Genomic DNA, 19,629 nt, shown 5'->3' on the forward strand with positions numbered 1-19,629 from the left:
TGATCTGACACAGTTTTGTAGGATTTAGTATTTTTTAATAACAGCTATGGAGAATGGATTATTAAAGGGCTCAAATAAACACTTTACAGTAAAACATATATTTATAATAATTAAAATTTAAAATATATATTTTAGATTGAATTAGCTGATTAGCTTTCTGAGAATGTCGCAGCTAACCTGCAGGCTTGATTCATACCCCCGCCCCCTGTTTTTCATGAATGCTACAAACTGAAGATCAGAAATGTATTACATAAATACATAAATGAGTCCTATTATGATGTCAGAGCTTCACTGAGGATAACTTCTTTATGACACCATCAGGTTCATTCAGCAATGATATGAAAAGAAGGATTCTCAGTAGCTGTTTCCCAGTAATGGAACTCTTTCCACTTCTCATCAAAGTCTAAGCCTGCCCTGAAAACCTCTTGAAAATTTTATAAACAATACACCCTATGGTTCTGTGGTATTATTTATCCCAGGAGAAGGAATGTGTGGTGGTGGAGGGAAGCAGGAGCACATCTGCTTGTCTCATCCTCTGCACTCACATGCCCCCCAGCCACAACTTGCCAAATGCCCTCACATTCAGCACATGTCTGCAGAGGCAAGCACTGAACATGGATAGAGATCTTTTCCGTGATTAATAATCAATGTCTGCTCATATTCCCTCCCCTCTGAATAGGATGTGTGTAATAAATTCTGAGAGTGGTCTTATTTATTTATTACTATTTAATTTGTAAATCACTTTTCTACTAAAAAATATACAAAGTGGTAGATAAAATTTCTTAAGAACAACTTAAAACAAGTGAAAACACCATATAACAAAAGTGAACATGCACAGCAGTGGTGCAGAAAAACCAAGAACTAAAAAAACCCAGAATCAATTTGGCAAGCTTGCCAAATTGCCAAAAGCAGAAGGTCTCCACTTAGTGGCAGAAAAAACTAATAGTAGGAGCCTAATCAGCTTCTGTGGAGTAGGGAATTCCTCAATCTTGGGGCCACAGCAGAGAAGGTCTTGTCCCAGGTCACGGTCAGATGTGTCTCTTATAGAAGCAGGAGCCAGAGCAGAGCTCCCACAAAGATCTGAAAGTATGGGGCAGCTTCATCTGGAAGCTGGAATGAAAGTAGGTGATCCTATAAGACATTTATTGTGTGTTTATTGAAAGATTCCTTCCTTGCTTTTCTCAGACTGCAATCCTATTCATGTTTATATGGGAGTAAATCCAGTTGAATACTGTGGGACTTATTTCCAAGTAAATATGCAAAGGATTGTGCTCTACCATGACTGAAAATGATCAATGTGGTACTCGTTCACATGTTCCGCAGGACAGTTTAGAAGGGCAGGACAGGAGCTGTGCCCTTGCAAGAGGCTGCATTAGAGCTCAGCCAGTGTTGCCAAGCAACCGAAGATGTGCAGAAGGATGCGTGTGTGTGATTTTTGTTAGTCTCTCTCCCTTTAAAAGTGCTATTTGACTGCCAGGAATATGTCCCTGAGGGCTGCAAACTTCGCACAACAAATTCCTGGCAGTCAAATAGCAATTTTAGAGGAAGGAGAGATCAGCAAAAATAGCTTTCCCCACTCCTGTGTCTGCTGAACTGCAGTGCTCTGGTTGAGGTCCAAAGCAGTGTTTCAAAAGGATGCAGCTTCTGTTCTGCCCGTCTACCCCTGTGGAACATGTGAGCCCCTGTTTCTCTATTTAAATTAAATGATGATGATGATTGATGTTATGGGAGGAGAGCTGGTATTGTGGTAGCAAGCATGAATTGACCCCTTTGCTGCTCTTGTTTGCATTTGAATGGCAGGTGTCTGAGCAGTGTTAGGATATTCCTCTCAGGCGATGGAGCCACTCTGGAAAGAGCATTTGCATGCTTGCATGCAGAAGCTTTCAAGTTCCCTCCCTGGCATCTCCAAGATAGGGCTGAGAGAGACTCCTGCCTGCAACCTTGAAGAAGTCGCTGCCAGTCTGTGTAAACAATACTGAGCTAGATGGACCAATGGTCTGACTCAGTATAACACAGCTTCCTATGTTGTTAGAACACTTTCATTTTTTCCACTACAGGAATACACTATAGATGTTTTCTTCCGCCAAAAATGGAAAGATGAAAGGTTAAAGTTTAAGGGTCCAATGAATATTCTTCGACTGAACAATTTAATGGCCAGCAAAATCTGGACTCCAGATACATTTTTTCACAATGGAAAGAAGTCGGTAGCTCATAACATGACAATGCCAAACAAGCTACTACGAATCCAAGATGATGGGACTCTTTTGTATACCATGAGGTACACATTTTCATCTTTTTTTATTTACTGTCCTTGTGTGCTGCTTATTACTTTAGTCTCAAGTCATAATGAACCCTTTGCTTCCTCTCTTACTTTTTCCATGCTATATTTTTCTGCAGCTAGGACTCATTTAGGCAAGGCTCCCATATAACAAAATGGTCTACCTTTTCTCAGGCATATTGGATACTGATGAGAACTTGTCCTATCCTACCTCTACCTGCCCCCAGGATTCCAGAAATACAAGGCCGTGCTTATCTACATGCACACCACAGTCATTGTAGTGGCTGGCATTTTGCTAATACAGAGTAAAACTAGTAAATACATAATTTACAGATCCACATTAAAGATGGCCACTTGGCCAGAGATCTGCTACTTTTGAAAAAATATAAACTTTACTATTGACAAATATCGTATGTTGCTACTTTGGAAGGCTGATTAGCCTTACAAACTGCTTTTCTTGACATTATCAAAAGTTTGTATCTGCTTTGATCCACTTGGCTGAAACAACCAAAACTAAACCATTTATTAGTTTTCCCTGAGTAAAAGGCATATGCTCTCTTTGCCTACACTAGGAGCATTATGTTTGCTTGGCACAGACTTCTGAATGTTACTAGACAATCTAAACTTCCATAATTTATAATTTCTGGATTTTTCTTTATTATTAAATAAGCTGTTTTTTAAAATGTTGATGTAGTAAGACAGTGTCTTGCACAGGACCAAATAAAATAAATGAAGGAAGAACAAATATGAATTTAATTAGCTTAATATAACTACATCTTTGAGATCACCATTAACTTGGCTAATTTTTTGTAGAACTTATTTTGTGACCTCTGAGTAGCAGACAAGTATATAGTGGTCTTTTGCCTTCTAGGCTTACAGTCCAGGCTGAATGTCCAATGCACTTAGAAGACTTCCCTATGGATGCTCATTCGTGCCCTTTGAAATTTGGCAGCTGTAAGTAACATGGCTAAAAGTACAGCCGCTAGCTAGTAAATATCTTATGTAGTGCAACATGTCATTGTTTCACTTGAACTTGCTTAGATTTATGTATGCTTCAGTAACATTGTACTACACTATATATTCTGAGGGTTTTTTCATTTTCTTTTTCAGTGCTTCTGACTTTGAACATATTAGCTAACTCCCTGGGTTCTTGTTCTTCAGAAGATATTATGGCCTAATTCATCACAAACTTACTTGCAGCTTTTCCTGCCATATATTAACTAGTAGGTTTATTAAACGGTTATGATAGGAGAGTGACACAGTTATTAGTATAGCACCAGCATAAGTACAGTGTGGGTACAGAAAGAAATAAGGTATCTGATTAAAGATAACTTTTATTTCCATGTAATTCCTAGACAAGTTAACTTGAAATTTCTTTTAATATAAATGTTCTGTTCCTCAGTCAATGAAAGCTGTAGTGGGAAGATTACACTGTAAAAATATGTTTGTGGTGTTAGAATTGTACTTAGTCAGAATTGCACCTACATAAATACTGTATTCTATGGGGCTTACTTCCTAGTAAGTGTGTTTAGGATTGCAGGCTAAATCATTTCTGATTTTGAGAGAGAGAGAGAGAGAGAGAGAGAGAGAGAGAGATCACTGTAACACAAATGAGGTGCAGCATATATCTCTTTGGTTTTGTGCCCAGTCTGTGCAAAGTGCACATGCAATATGTTTGTCTGGTTACTTGTTTCAAACTATAGAATTTTGTAGTTCTAATCCCGGAGTATCCTAGTATGTTGAATAAGATAACTATAGAGAATTGCAGCAAATTCATTTCTTCAGTAGCACCAAATAAGTTCTACTGGTTAAACTGCATTTACACTAAATAGCATGATGCTAAACTGATATGATTCCATGCTTAATTTTCATTGGTCTGGTGGAAATGTGAATACACATGTACCATCCTCTATTCCTAATCCCACATCATCTGAGAATCAGAGGTATTCCACTTGCTCTTTCTGCTCTTTCTTTGACACACATAGGCTTAGTTCAGACATCATATCAAACTGTGATTTGTTGTGACATCTGAATTGAAAAATCATGGATTACAATTAGCCAGAGCAAGCCACTGACTGCTTATATTAGAAAAGAGATAGGAAATAAAACTGCTTATATTGTAATGCCTTTATCTAAATGTATGGTGCAGCCACACACAAAGGCTACAAATGTCTAGCTTCTTAGTTTAGAAAAAAGGCAACCATACTATTTTGCATGATTTGCAGAAAGTGGATAGAGAGAAGCTTTTCTCTCTCTCTTCCATAACTCTAGAATTTGGGGTCATCCCATGAAATTGATGAGCAGGAGATTCAGGACAAACAAAAGGAAGTACAACATCTCATAGTGCATAATTAATTTATGGAATTCACTGCCACAAGAAGTTTTCATGGCCACCAGCCTAGATTACTTTAAAAGAGGATTAGTCAAATTCATGGAGGACAAGCCTGTCAACAGCTGCTAGTCATGATGGTTTTCTGGACAGGAGACATGCTCCTCTTCCACACTGTGGGCAGCAGCATAAAGCACTGGAGAAACTTCTAACGGCCAGCATGATTTCAGTCTATTCTACCTGATACCTCCTCTCATATCCAGATGGCACTGAGGCCACAGATTTCTTGACAAAAGTCATCTTTTAACAACCGACTTACCCTACAATTAAGCCATCACAACATACATTGCAAAGGACTGTAATGCATTGGGCAGTGGCTCATCAAGCATCTGGTGTCAGGCAGCAAACTACAGTTGCTGCCCAAAAGCGGCGATTTGGCACTGGGCAGCAGAGGTAGCCACAAGTCTAACATGCTGTTCAAGCACCTATTCACTAGCGCCAGCCATTTGCAAAAGTGGAATTGTTTGTACAGCTTGTAGCACTCAGGAAGGTCCCTTCAAGATCCTGCTGACCCAGACGTGCAGTGCAACCATGGAAACAACTCTATACTGTGGGATGCAAACAATTATTTGGAACCATGAGATGGTTCCAGAGTTGTTGCTGTCTGAGGAAGACAAACTGTTTGAAGTGGGTCACCTGTTCCTATAATTTTCCAAAGACCTGTCTGCACCTACTTCTTTTATTTGAAGATTCATTCTCAACCTCCCACGCTGCTTCCCCACAATTTCTGATGACAGTTCCCCTTGGCAGCTTCATCCTGTTCACGAAGAATTGCAAGGTGAGTTCCTTTTTCTTCATCCCTGTTAGTGGTTTAACTCCTTCCCCATACCATAGTAGTTAGGATAGCACCCAGGGATTCTCCAGGGAGGTAAGCTGCATTTCCACTTTAAGAATCTAGTTCAAATATCAGGAACTTAGTGATGCTTAGGTGCACCATACATGCAGTTACTATTTTCCAAATGATGATATTCAGCTCACATATTATAGCATATACATATATCACAAGGTGTATAAAGTATAATCTGAATAGAATTGTAATTGCTTCCATGCCACCCCTTCTAATAGCCATAGAAATGATGCCTTAGTCTTGCCTCACATCGTCGTCATCATCATTATTATTATTGTTGTTGTTATTGTTATTAATGATTCAGGGCGGTTTATACAGAGAAATAACAAATAAATAAGATGGTTCACAGTCTAAAAAGAAACATAAGATAGACACCAGCAACAGTCACTGGAGGTACTGTCCTGGAGGTGGATAGGGCCAGTTACTCTCCCCCTGCTAAATAAAAAGAATCACTACATTAAAAGGTGCCTCTTTTCCAAGTTAGCAAGTTTACACTTCATGCTTAATTCAGCATAAGCAGAAAACCAATTGTGCTATACTGATGAATTTTCTTGTAGCATATTTGTTACAAAAACCATGAAGGAAACCAAAGATACCTTTAACAGTGTTGCTATACTAGCATAAATAAAAGTGCAACCTGCAAGAACCAAACAAAACCAATATTTTACAGACATTTCTTTCATTTTATGCATAGGTGTAGAAGAAATGTATCCCAATATAGAAAAAGGAGAAGGGAATATACCAGACAGGAAACCGCTTGCAACATTTCAAATTGCAGAAGAAGTGTTTGGAGAAGAAGTCCTGCCACCCCTGGATGCAAAAGCAGATCTAGAACCAGTCCCACCTCCTCCCTGACACCTGGCTAAAGGGGGGTGCTCAATAATCCATAGATTAAAAATTACCTCTATTAATAAGGGTACATTTGTGTAATGCCATTTTGAATGGAATATATCTGTGATCCATTGTCTCTCTTTTAAAAGTTTAGATAATATAATAAAGAGCTGTTTCGATGATCACCTGGCGGGAGGTGGGGGCGGGGTTGCAAGATTTGTGTATCACAAAATCCATTGTTGTCTTTATTTTCAAACTGAAAACATAGTTTGATCAAGGTGCTTCAGTTGAAACAAAGTAGTTGCCATTCACAGCAAGAAGAAGTTGGGGCTGTAAAAAGAGCAGTTTATGAAAGAAACTGTAGCAGAGGATTGTGGACCATTCCAATAAATAAAATGCTCAGAAGTGTGGTGGTAACAGAGGCACAATAGAAAGTAGTCCATCATTTTAGAAATTTGAAGTTTGATTCCATCTATTACAAGTGTTGTGAGACAGCTACAGCTAAAGAATCTAAACAAGATTCATTATTTTAAAAGCAGAAACCTGGGATAGGATGGAAATTATGATGTTTTTTTTTTTAAAATATGAGCATTTAGTTTACATACAGTAATAAGAGACAAGACAGTGACTGAAAAGTGGGGGGATGGAGATGCTGAAGAACAGAATGCTACACAAGAAAATAATGTGCCAGGCACCTGACATAAGACAAAACAGCATAAAACGTTCTGGAGAGGTGAATCTTCGTCTTCACATCTCATATGGGGCAGCCAACCAATTGTAATCGGCTCACACATACAGTCATATTTTGCCAGCAATAGGACAAGGAAGAGTGGTTTAGGATAGCATCTAGGGATTCTTATGGGAGGCAAGCCATTAGACAAACAACATAAATGTTTGTGCACATGTTTGGAACATAAACTATTGTGACCAGTAGCCAAAGCACTAAAAGGGGTAGGGTTTATCTAGTATATTGATTCTGCTTTAATAGAAGGGAATTTCTATGTCTTGTCATTATTAAGGTGTTGCTCTTCACAGTATATGTTGGGGGGGGGTGTTACTTTGGAGGAGGCCCTTCCAATTGAGGTGGTCCTTGGCAGAGGGCTATATGGTGGTGGGAGTAGGACATGCCAGGTGAGGGGAAAGTGCACTGGCTATATCAAAGCCATCACACCCTCTGTTCCTTCTTCCATCCAAGGAGACCCCAGTAACTCTCCCAGCAGCCCACTTTGCCTGAAACTGGTGCTATTAAATGCCAGGTCCATAAATGCAAAGACCACAGCCATCCAGGAGGTTATCCTGGATGAGCACGCTGACCTGGCATGCATTACGGAGACCTGGTTGGATGGGCGGAGGCAGATGTAAATCTCTCCCAGTTGTGCCCACCAGGTTTCCGGGTGCAGCATAAGTCAAGACAGGGTGGGTGGGGAGGTGGGGTTGCCCTGGTCCATTGGGAGACCGTGTGTGTGTGTGTGTGAAGGGGGGGTATAGTTGACACATGGCAGTTGACAGTTGGCACTGTCCAATGACAGTCAAAATGAACAGAAGAAATGAAGATGTGCAATGAATCTTCATAGGGATTTATTATAAGAAAAGTCATTATACACCAAAGTATCCAAACACTTGGAAAATAGTGACCACACATTTTGCTCCATAGCTCCACTTCTATAACGGCTAGAAATTAGCTTTAAAAATTAAATGAAAGCTGGGGATCCATGTTAGGCTTAGGATAGGGCAACTTTGAATCCCCATTATTTCCTATGGTGGAAATATACAAGATCAGTAAAAAGTATTAATTTTAAAAAATTTAAAAATTTAAAAAATTATTAAATATCAACCAAGTGCCCCTCTGCCTTGAAATTTGGGTGGTAGGTGGTACCCATGGGGACCTACCCACCATCCAAATTTGGTGCCCCTAGGAACTTTATAAGTGGTCAAAACTGATCTGGATCGAAATCAAATTGACTCAAAATTGAATCTGGGGTGATTTGGAGGGACAGATTTGGACACAAAACAAATCAGCGGTGATTCCATTGGGGCACCAATTGAATTTAAAAAAATTGATTTGTGTACATCTCTGCTGACTAGGCTGTGACCTGCTTTGCAATAATCCACTGGAGGAGTTTCTGGTTAGCAGTCACAGACATACCACTCCTTCGTGTGCTACCCAATCTCTTTCTAATGCCATTGACCCTATCTACCATGTTATATTTTGCTTGTCTTACATGCCACCTTGCTACCCTTTTCAATGAATGATTGTGAGGTTTTTCTGTCTTTAGAATGATTAATTTTCCTTATATTCTCTGTGCTCATCACTCTCCATTTTGTAAACTTATTTCATACCCTGTTCAACCTATTTCCCCCCCAAAGCTTAAATAGTCATGTTTCATAAGGGGGAATGTTACATTTCCAGAATAATTTTAGCTGCACTGTTTTGCTTCTTCAGCATTTCTACTCTACCATTTTTCAGGTGGCAAGACAAAATTTTCACTCAGTATTCTGAATCTGACATACTACAGATGTATATAATAGCATTATAATGCTTGAGAGTCTCCATAGACTCCCTAAAGTACATCACTTTCTAGGACCTTAAAAAAACACCAACCTTCCTCCATAGAGCTCATTTTTACAAAGCTGCTTCCTTTTAAGTTTGCAACCCCTCCCTTGCCTTGATTTGTAATAGATTTTATGGACAACACCCCTTGCTGTTTTATTTTTTATTCCTTCCCTAATAGTTTTTAATATTGCCTTTTGAACTACTACAGTGAGTTAACCGTTTCAGTCAATTTTCTCTTATGATCTGAAGATCTTTCTCTTTCTTTGAGTGGTGACAGTCAAATTGGAAGATATTTACAATTAGGACAATTTTTTTCAAGGGGATTATTTAATATATCTCAAAAAGTATCTTATAATAGTTTTATGTGCAAAACTAGGTTGGGGCTATGGCCATTATCTAATCAGGGCTGGCCATACGGTTTGTTTCCACCGGTGAAGTCTCTCTCTCTCTCTCTCTCTCTCTCTCTCTCTCACACACACACACACACACACACACACACACACACACACACACACCAGTCAGTACATGCAGAGCCTCAGCTTTAACTTGAGCTGCACAGGCTGCTCATTCACTGAGTCTAACGACCAACCTGTGTGGATGACCAGAGAAATGACTAGCCCATGCTGCTTTGGGGATACATTGAGAGAGGGAAATGAGTTGAGGAGCTCAGAGCTCACCCAACACCCACCCTTCCTCTATTGCCACCTCTTGCCTCTCCTCATTAGTGCAGGCCCTGCAATCCTCAAGGCCAACCAAACTTTCTGAGGCTGTGCACATGAGCAGCCCTACCCTGGTACCCTGAGTTTTCTTTGTACCCAGGCTTTTACCTGGGTTAAAAGGTGCAAGTGCACCCTTTACCCAAGGTCCAGTGTTGTGTGTATTCTCGGGATGCATGCAGCCAGAGCATAAACAGAGTCGGGTGCTTAGAGCGCCCAACTCCCAGGGGAATCCCCCAATGTACCGCACATGTCATATAGTGCAATGTAGGATTCTTGGAGGCTGGGGAAATGAATCCTGGCCTCTAGAGATCTGCACTGCATGGAGCAGCATGGATCATGTGAGCTTATGGTGGTGGGCCAAAGAGGAAAGCATCACCCATCTGGGAGGAATGTAGGTTCATCCCTGCCTTCCCCCGTCCACCTATCCTCCCCTCCCCGGGAATGGTTGTGTACATGACCTTTCTGTATCCCTGAGAGCCGGCTTATAACACCACTGTGAGAAGCTTCCTGGCTTGCATTGGGAGCATGCAATTGCTGGCAATCTGCAATTTGTACCATCTTACTTACCACTGTGACATCTGAACCCACCCATTGTGTTTTGCAAAACAGTGTCCATAATTATTTTCAAGCATGTAGGAACTCCTCACCTTCCAGAGTACCTGGAACAATTCTGGATGGTGATCTATATATTTTATAGTTATGCTAGTAGGTAAGGCCTGTCACTGACTAAGCAAAGTCATTTTGCATAGATTATACAGCTAGGTTAGTTCAAGAATGAAATCCAGAACGGACGGGGGAAGGCAGGGATGAACCTACATTCCTCCCAGATGGGTGATGCTTTCCTCTTTGGCCCACCACCATAAGCTCACATGATCCATGCTGCTCCATGCAGTGCAGATAAATAAGCCCTCTAAAATTGCAGAGTTAACTTTTGCAGTTGTATGTAGCCCTGATTCCAATAAAAAGTCAGGATTGTATATAGCATTAAACACTAGAGTTTTTATTGATTGATTGATTGATTGTTGAATTTCTATACTGCCTTTCATTAAAAACAACCCCAAGGCAGTTTACAAAAGTTAAAAACATACAATAAAAATGACAATTAAAATATTAAGCTAAAAATATAAAACAAATATAATTTAAAACTATAAAATACAAGCATAAAAACTATAAACAAGTAAAAACACATAGAAGCAGCTGTAGAAACGGTCATGTAAAAGCCTGGGTAAAAAGCCAAGATTTAACAAGCTTTCTAAAAACTGTGATTGAGTCTGAGGAGTGAATGGCCACAGGGAGAGCATTCCAAAGTCTGGGGCAGCAACAAAGAAGGTCCTGTCCCGAGTGCACGACAGACAAGCCTCCTTCATTGTAGGCACCTGGAGCAGAGCCCCCTCAGATGACCTTGTCAAGTGGGGAGCAACCCTTGGGAGCAGGCAGTCCCTCAGATACCCCGGGCCCAAACCGTTAAGGGCTTTAAAGGTCAAAACCAGAACCTTGAATTGGACCCAGAAACGATCTGGCAGCCAGTGCAGCTCTTTCAGGATGGGTGTGATGTGCTCCCACCGGGCAGCTCTGGACAAAACCCTAGCTGCTGCGTTTTGCACTAGCTGCAGTTTCTGGATATTCTTCAAGGGCAACCCCATGTAGAGTGTGTTACAGTAATCCAGCCGTGACGTGACTAAGGCATGGGTAACTGTGGCCAGATCTGCCTTCTCAAGAAAGGGACGCAGCTGGTGCACTAGCCGAATCCATGCAAAGGCACCCCTGGCCACCGCCTCCACCTGAGCTTCCAAAAGCAGAGCCAGGTCCAGTAGTGCCCCCAAGCTGCGTACTTGCTCCTTCAAGGGGAGTGCAACCCCATCCAGAACCGGTAAAATCTCCTCATCCCGATTGTCTCTCCTACTAACCAACAGTACCTCTGTCTTGTTCGGATTCAATTTCAGTTTATTAGTCCACATCCAACCCATAACGGTCTCCAGCCCCCGATTCAGGGCATCCACCACCTCCCTAGGATCAGATGACAAGGAGAGATAGAGCTGAGTGTCATCCGCATATTGCTGACAACTCAGTCCAAATCCCCGGATGACCTCTCCCAGCGGCTTCATGTAGATGTTAAACAGCATGGGGGACAAGACCGATCCCTGCGGGACCCCACAGGCCAGTGGCCACGGAGCTGAGCAGTAGTTCCCCAGCACCACCTTCTGGACCTTCTTCCCAAGAAAGGACCAGAATCACTGCAACGCAGTACCTCCGATTCCCATACTCGAGAGGTGGCCCAGAGGATACCATGGTCGATGGTACTGAAAGCCGCCGAGAGGTCCAGCAGAACCAACAGGGATGCACTCCCCCTGTCTAGCTCCTGACGAAGGTCATCCACTAGAGCGACCAAGACAGTCTCAGTCTCATACCCGGGGCGGAAGCCAGATTGAAAAGGGTCCAGATAATCCGTATCATCCAAGAACCTCTGCAGCTGGGACGCCACCACACGCTCTATCACCTTGCCCAAAAAGGGCAGGTTAGAGACCAGTCTATACTTGTCTGGATTGGAGGGATCAAGGGAGGGTTTTTTTTAGTAGTGGTCTTACCACCGCCTCTTTGAGGCACGGTGGCATCCTGCTCTCCCTTAATGAGGCATTAATAGTCACCTCCAACAATCTACCTGTACCCTCCCTGGCAGCTTTTATTAGCCATGAAGTGCAAGGGTCAAGAGCACACGATGTCGCCCGCACACTGTCCAGGATCTTTTCCACATCCTCAGGCCACACCAACTGAAAAGAATCCAACACAACGGGACCAGATGGTACCAGAGGCACGTCTGCCAGAACTGCCAAACTCTGGAGTCCAAATCGGCACGGATGCGAGTGACTTTGTCTGCAAAGTGGCAAGCAAACGGATCGCAGCAAGCTGTGGATGATTCCTCCTCCATTATCTGGGGGGATGTGTGGAGCAATGTTTTTACCACACTAAATAGCTCTGTTTGTCTGCAATGAGCAGATGCAATGGAGGCGGAGAAAAAATGTTTCTTCACCACCCCCACTGTCACGGCATAGTCCCTAAAATGGGCTCTAGCCCGTGTTCGGTCGGATTAATCATGACACTTCCTCCAGCATTGTTCCAGCCATTGTCCGAGTTGTTTCATCACCCTAAGCTCCGAGGAAAACCAAGGAGCAGATTGGGCTCCACCAAGCTGGAGAGGGCATTTAGGAGCAACCATGTCAACAGCCCAGGCTGTCTCTCCATTCCAGAGATCTACCAGGGCCTCAACAGGATCAGCGGCTCTGGACACTGGAAACTCGCCGAGGGCCATCTGGAATCCAAGCGGATCCATAAGCCTCCAGGGACGGACCATCCTAATTGGCCCACCACCCCTGCAGAGGGCAGACGGAGTAGTCAAACTAAAGCCCACCAGATGATGATCTGTCCATGACAAGGGAGTTATCTCAAATTCCCCCACCTCCAGATCATTTATTTCCCTGTCGGCAAAAACCACATCCAGAGTATATCCCGCCACGTGGGTAGGGCCCGATACCAATTGAGACAGGCCCATGGTTGCCATGGAGGCCATGAAATCCTGAGCCGCACCCACTAGCGGGGCCTCAGCATGGACATTGAAACCCCCCAAAACAATAAGCCTGGGGGAACGCAAGGCCACCTCCAAGACCACCCCTGCCATCTCAGGTAAGGAGACTGAAGTGCTGCGGGGTCGGTATACCAGCAGAATCCCCAGCCTATCTCGGAGGCCCACCCTCAAGGACAAGCACTCAAAATTCTGAGATTGCCTGACCGGGCACCTGGAAACAGGGAGGGTCTCTTGAAAGATGACTGCAATGCCTCCTCCCCGACCCTCGAGGCGGGGCTGCTGCATGATCTGGAAACCTGGAGGACAAAGCTGAGAGAGACCAACCCCGCCCAGCGCATCCAACCAGGTCTCCTTCACGCATACCAGGTCAGCACGCTCATCCACAGTCAGATTGTGGATGAGAGATGTTTTTGCATTAACTGACCTGGCATTCAGCAGCAGCACCCTAATCCTCGAAGGAGTGTTCTCAGAGCTCCCTAGGGTCAGAGGGTTGGGAGAAGGGCCGGAAAAAGGAACAGGCCTCAATTGCCTGGACCGTTTTCCCCTGTAACGGCCTGCCCAACTCCCACCACCATACCTCCCTCTGCCCGCTACCTGTGATATTGCTGCCCCCACTCCAGACCCACTTTTTTGCTCTCCCAGACACATCTCCCCAGACTAACCCACCATGGCTTCTTGGCTTAATAAAAAATCAATCCAGACTCAACTCTTGCTGACTTCTTGGTAACAGGAAGGAAGGTCTTCCAGGCCCCCGGCGGCTCGCCCCACGGCTGAGAGCCCTTGTGCACTCGCCCTTGTGCTCTCGCCAAGAGGCTCGCGCCCTTGGGCCAGCTTGCCCTATATAGGAACAGAGCCCCAGCAGCAGCAGCCCAGAGGAGATCCAACACACCTGGAGGAAAGGTGGGGCAGAGGCAAAGACAGCACAGTCAGTGCCCCACCCAAGCTGCTCCCTTCTTCCTTCCTTCTTCCTTAGAGTTGGTAACTATTTAAATAAACAAATAAAAGTTCAGCCTGGGGGCAGAACTCTCTGGGTCAGGAGGTGAAGTTCAGAGTGAGCCTGGGGGTAATGCCAGGAGGTGGACTCCATAGATTTTTGGTGAGTCTGGAATGAAGCTCAGTAGTATGTGATGCATTTAGGAAAGAGCATAGCACAAAAACTGCCTTTTCAACCTAAGGTAGGTGTGTCAAACTCAGTCACTTGGTGGGCTAGATTTGATTCAAATGTACCTCCAAGGGGCCACACCTGCCTCACGCTGCCTTCTCACACTCACCTCGCACCGCTTACCTTCCTGCTACTCCACCCTTTTTCTTCCTTTCTTCCTCCCTCTCCTCTCTGTTTACATCAGTATGCACATTTTTTAATTCTTAGAAGAGATTCTGAATAACATACTTCCCTATGACCTGCAAATTACCTCAACCAGCTCTCATCCAGCCACCCATCCAGCTCACAAGCTCTCCTTCCCCACCACCCAGGACCTGCCTCAACCAGCCCTAAGGAGGGAGGAAGTGAGCCTCTGCTTCCGCGTCTGAGCAGCAGGGGCCAAGGACTCATAGGACTGCTGCCAATTCAGAGCACGGCAGGGGTGGGGGGTAAGTGGCATTGTGGGGGTGGGGGAAGAAGATCTGTGGCAGGGAGGAGGAACATGGTGAGGGGGGAGGTTAAGAAGCAGCACAGTGGGGAGGAGAGGTGTGGAGAGGGCTGAGGAGCACCATAGTGAGGGGGAGAAGAGGGGAGCTGTGCGGTGGAGGGGAGAGAAGCTTTTTTTGTGATGGTAAGCACCAAGTACAGGCACCTTGTCCTACTTGGGATCATCACAGCAGGGAGGGCTTTGCCTTCTTTTCCTGCAAGGAACGAAAGCAAAGCCCTCCCCGCTGCGGTGATCCTAGGCAGGGAGTATGTTTTCGAGCACCGCACTGGGTGCTTTCAGCACTTGGCCATGCCTCCTGTGCATGTGACACACAAGGCATGGCCAAGCTCCTAAAACAACCAATACCATGCTCAGAAACTCATTCCCCGCCAGAAATTGCAGCAGTGGGCAGGGATTTGCTCTCATTCCCTTCAGGAAACAAGGGCAAAGCCCTCCCCACCACTGCAATCCCAGTTGTGGAGTGGGTTTACAAGCACTGCACCGGGCACTTTCAGAGCTTGGCCATACCTTCTGTGCATGTGACCCACAGGGGGTGTGGCCAAGATCCTAAAATATCTGATGCCATGTTCAGAAACTCACTTCCTGATGGGGACTGCAGCAGCAGGGAGGCCTTTGCCATTGTTCCTTGCAGGGAATAAAGGCAAAGCCTTCCCTGCCACTGCAATCCAAGGTGAGGAGTGGGTTTCCAAGTGCCATGCCAGGGATCACAGTGAGAGGGAGGGCTTTGTCTTTGTACCCTGCAGGGAATGTAGGCAAAGCCCTCCCCACCACTGCAATTCCAAGTGGAGAGTGGATTTATGACTGCTGCACCAGGCACTTTCAGAACGTGGCCATGCCTCCTGTGCATGTGACACAAATGGGGTGTGGCCAGGCACCAAAAGCTCACATGGTACTGGTAGGAGTACGGAGGTAAAGTAAAGGCTAAGTGTGCCGTCGAGTTGATGTTGACTCCTGGTGACCAGAGAGCCCTGTGGTTGTCATTGGTGGAATACAGGAGAAATTTAGCTATAGCAGCAATATAGGAGCACCTTCCTATATCGCTGCTGCCTGATATAGGTGTTTCCCATAGTCTGGGAAACATAGTCTGGGAAACATACCAGTGGGGATTCGAACCAGCAACCTCTAGCTTGTTCATCACGTCATTTCCCTGCTGTGCCGTACCAGCACCTTTTAAAAACATGCACCTTTAAAAAAAACACACACACACACACACAGAGCACTGTGAAGCTCAATGGCAACAGCTTCTTGGGAGCTGGGCTGCAGAACTCCATGGGCCACATCAGGTCCACAGGTCAGCATTCTGACACCCCTGACCTTTACAACTTTTTAAAAAATGGGTGAGAGGAAGCACCTTGTTCCTTTTCTGCTAATAGACTCAAAAGCACCCTGGTTATGATGTTTTGTTTTTGTTTTTGTCTTGTTATCTTGGTTGGGTGGCAGCTCTATTGAATAGTCAAGTGAGGTTAAAGAGCAGAAAGAAATTGAGTGTAGGAAAGAAGTCAGTTCAATATGATTAAAAAATAGGGATGTTTGTATTCCTTCAGGTCTGTTCCATTATTCAACTGTTGCATTATATCTTGGGCTCCCGTCCAGTTGCCTCCTGGAAAGTAAGGAGAATTCTAGAATATTGATAACTGATTCTGCACAAGAAAAATGTGTGTATTCCTTTGAAATGTATAATGTCAATAGCCAACATACCTAAACATATTTTGTTGTCATTCACAAGGGCATCAGCACTATTTATTTGTGCAAAAATAAATAAAGCAGCAAACTCTCCCAGTAATAAACACTTTTAAACTGATTTTTAAAAAGGTTTTCCTCGTGCAGGAGCACACCTGCACTCATGTACAATATCTAAAAGACAAGAAATAATAAGAGCATTCCAAAATAACACCTTCAGGTGAATCAGATTTTTAATTTTTTTAAAATGTTTGTTTTTAAGCAAACCAACATATGCTTTATTTTCATTGTGTTTTTCCATTATTTTGTGTTGGAAACAATAAACTACAATAATAAAAAAGACTATTTGTATAAATTCTATTCAAACACAGGACTATCCTTATATTTCCCAGAAATACACCGATCACTTATGCAGCAAGAGCACCATTATATTCCTGAGGATGGAATAAGAAACAGGTAATTATAAAAGTTAAATTATAATCACATTGCTGGATCCCTCCTCCACCCCGCCCCATAAAAACAAATAATAGATATGTATCTTATTAGTTAAATCAGTTATCCATCCACATTCCAAATTCTCCTTAATTTCCAGAAGACCATCTGCAATATCTTATCATTTCTTGGACAGTGATTTCAGGAGGCTGGCCTTCACTGAAGTAGGCATAACTGCAGAATGAGAGTAATATCTCACACACACACACGCACACACACAGAGACACTTTTTCAATATATACTCAAGTTGGTGTACAATAAAATTATATAAAAACATTAATACACAATATAAACACAGCAAACAAGAGAAAACACAACCAGAAGAACATCAGTAAAACACCAATAATCTGATCAGCAGTTACATGCATGTCTAAATGTTTGACTTAGTGATGAAAGACAGCCAATGAGGGGGCCTGCCAGAATTGAAATTAGATCTATGTAAGGTGAAGCTGCTGATGATCAGTAGAAAAGCCAATCTTCGGTTTAATGAACAACCTGTTCTGGATGGGGTGCAACTCCCTTTTACATTTCAGGTTTCCACTTTGGGCGTATCCTGGACCCAGTTCCACTTTTGGATGCTCAGGTGACGGTTGTGGCCAGGAGTGGATATGCATAGCTTTCAATGGTGTGCCAACTGCATTCTTTTCTGGCTTCAATTATCCACACCTTGGTTACCTCTAGACTGGACTACTTTAGATTGGACTACTGTAATGTGCTTTATGTAGGACTGCCCTTAAAAGTGTTTGGAAACTTTAGCTAGTCCAAAATGTGGCAGCTCAGCTACTGAGCAGCAATAACCAGCTAATACTGGTTATTGGGAGCCCAGTATAAGGTTTGGGTGATCCCTTCTTTTGTTACCATCTTAGCTCCTGATTAATTTCTGGGCATAATTGAAGGTGCTTGCAATTAATTTTAAAGCTTGAAGAAGTTGGGGACTTCCGTACCTTAAGGACTTCCTTCTCCTGTATAAACCAAGCTTTGAGATCACCATCTGGGTCTTTGGTCTGAGTTCTGCCTCTTTCAGAGATGCATTTGGCAGTGAACTGGGACCGGGGCAGATTAAGCTTTTTGCCGCCCATTGGCAAAAAGGCTTTTGCCACCCTTTTACCTTAAACAAAAAAGTTTTGCCTTTTGAAAAAATAAGATAAATGGGGGGACCTTCTCCTCACCCACTCCACCCTTACTGCTGCAGCCATCGCTGCTCACAGAGAGGGGTGGCAACATTTGAGGAGGGTCAAAATTTGCTGCTCCTCAAATTTTGCTGCCATAGGCGAATGTCTACTCTGCCTTTCTGTTAATTCACCAATGCCTGAGACAGGGCTTTTTCTTCTGTAGCTTCTAAAGCTGTGGAATGCAGTCTCCCTGGAGATCTGGTAGGTTTCTTCTCTGGCCTTCTTTCACTGCAAAGCAAGGGCATAGCTAGGGGAGAGGGGGCCCGTGTTCACCCCTCTCTCTGGCAGCTCCTCAGAGTGAGGGAGATCATGAAGAAAACAGGGAGGGGTGGAGCTGGGGGGGCACTCAGGAGCTGGGGGCCCAGGTTCTTTGAACCCTTTCGCTCAACTATAGATATACCCCTGCTGCGAAGACATTAATAAGAGAAATATTATTTTGCATTCTTGTGTTGTAATTTATTGTTTTAATTGTTCTTTATTGGATTTGGGACACAAGGACACACACACACACACACCCCTATTTCAGCCAGAGCACAGACACTTTGCCTGGATGTCCTCAGTGTTCGGGCAAGTATCTATGGGAGGAAGTGATCCTTTAGGCACCTTGGTTCAAAACTATGTTGTTGTTTGCTGTTACCCATCACTGTTTTATTTATTTAGTTAGTTTAGTTTAGATATTTAGTTATATTTAAATGCTGCTTGATATGTGTATCTCTAGGTGGTGTTCACAATTTAAAACCCAACAAATATAAAACAGTGTAAAAGCGATTAAAACAATTTCACAGAATAAAAAAGTTAATAGAGTTTCATGAGATAAAAATAATTAAACTGTTTAAAATTAATTTCAGCTAAGTCTGAGAAAACAGGTGTGTCTTGAGGTTCTTTTTAAAAGCAATCAGAGATGGAGATGCTTTTATTTTGACAAGGTGCATATTCCAAAGCCCAGGGGAAGGCCTGGTCCCGGGTCACCACTGAAGGAGCCGGTGGCAATGGTAACTGGCCCTCGCAAGACGATCTTAAAAGGCGGCAGGGTATATGACAAAGAAGGCACTCTCGTAAGTACCCTGGACCCAAGCCATTACAGTAGTCAAGCCAGGAGGTTACCAATGTATGCACCACTGTTTTAAGGTCATTTACCTCCAGAAATTGGTGTCGCTGAAGCTGATAAAAAGTGTTTCTGGCCACTGCCCTCAACCTGAGAAACCAAACAGAGTTTTGGATCAAAGAGCACTCCCAAGCCATGTACCTGATCTTTCAGGGGGAGTGTAACCCCATCCAGAACAGGCAGATCTAAACTCCCATAGTTAGTACCACTGTCTTATTTGGATTGGTTTATCTCCTTCATATGACAAATATTAATATGATGAATATTTATATACTGCTTTTCAACAAAAATTCCCATCCAGCCCATTACTGCCTCCAGGCATTTAGAGAAGTT

At 43.5% G+C, this 19,629-nt stretch overlaps 1 protein-coding gene across 4 annotated transcripts in view; it reads left to right on the plus strand.

The window, feature by feature from the left end:
* The window catches only part of GABRA2 (gamma-aminobutyric acid type A receptor subunit alpha2), a 184,578-nt gene that overhangs the window by 108,046 nt on the left and 56,903 nt on the right, over window positions 1-19,629 (plus strand). For all 4 annotated transcript variants that reach the window (XM_053255481.1, XM_053255478.1, XM_053255479.1 and 1 more), the window contains 2 exons: window positions 2,058-2,278; window positions 3,150-3,232. In XM_053255481.1, the coding sequence (XP_053111456.1) occupies window positions 2,058-2,278; window positions 3,150-3,232 (304 nt within the window). The remainder of the gene's footprint in view (window positions 1-2,057; window positions 2,279-3,149; window positions 3,233-19,629) is intronic.

Source organism: Hemicordylus capensis, chromosome 5, assembly GCF_027244095.1.
Source record: "Hemicordylus capensis ecotype Gifberg chromosome 5, rHemCap1.1.pri, whole genome shotgun sequence".
Classification (NCBI taxonomy): Eukaryota; Metazoa; Chordata; class Lepidosauria; order Squamata; family Cordylidae; genus Hemicordylus; species Hemicordylus capensis.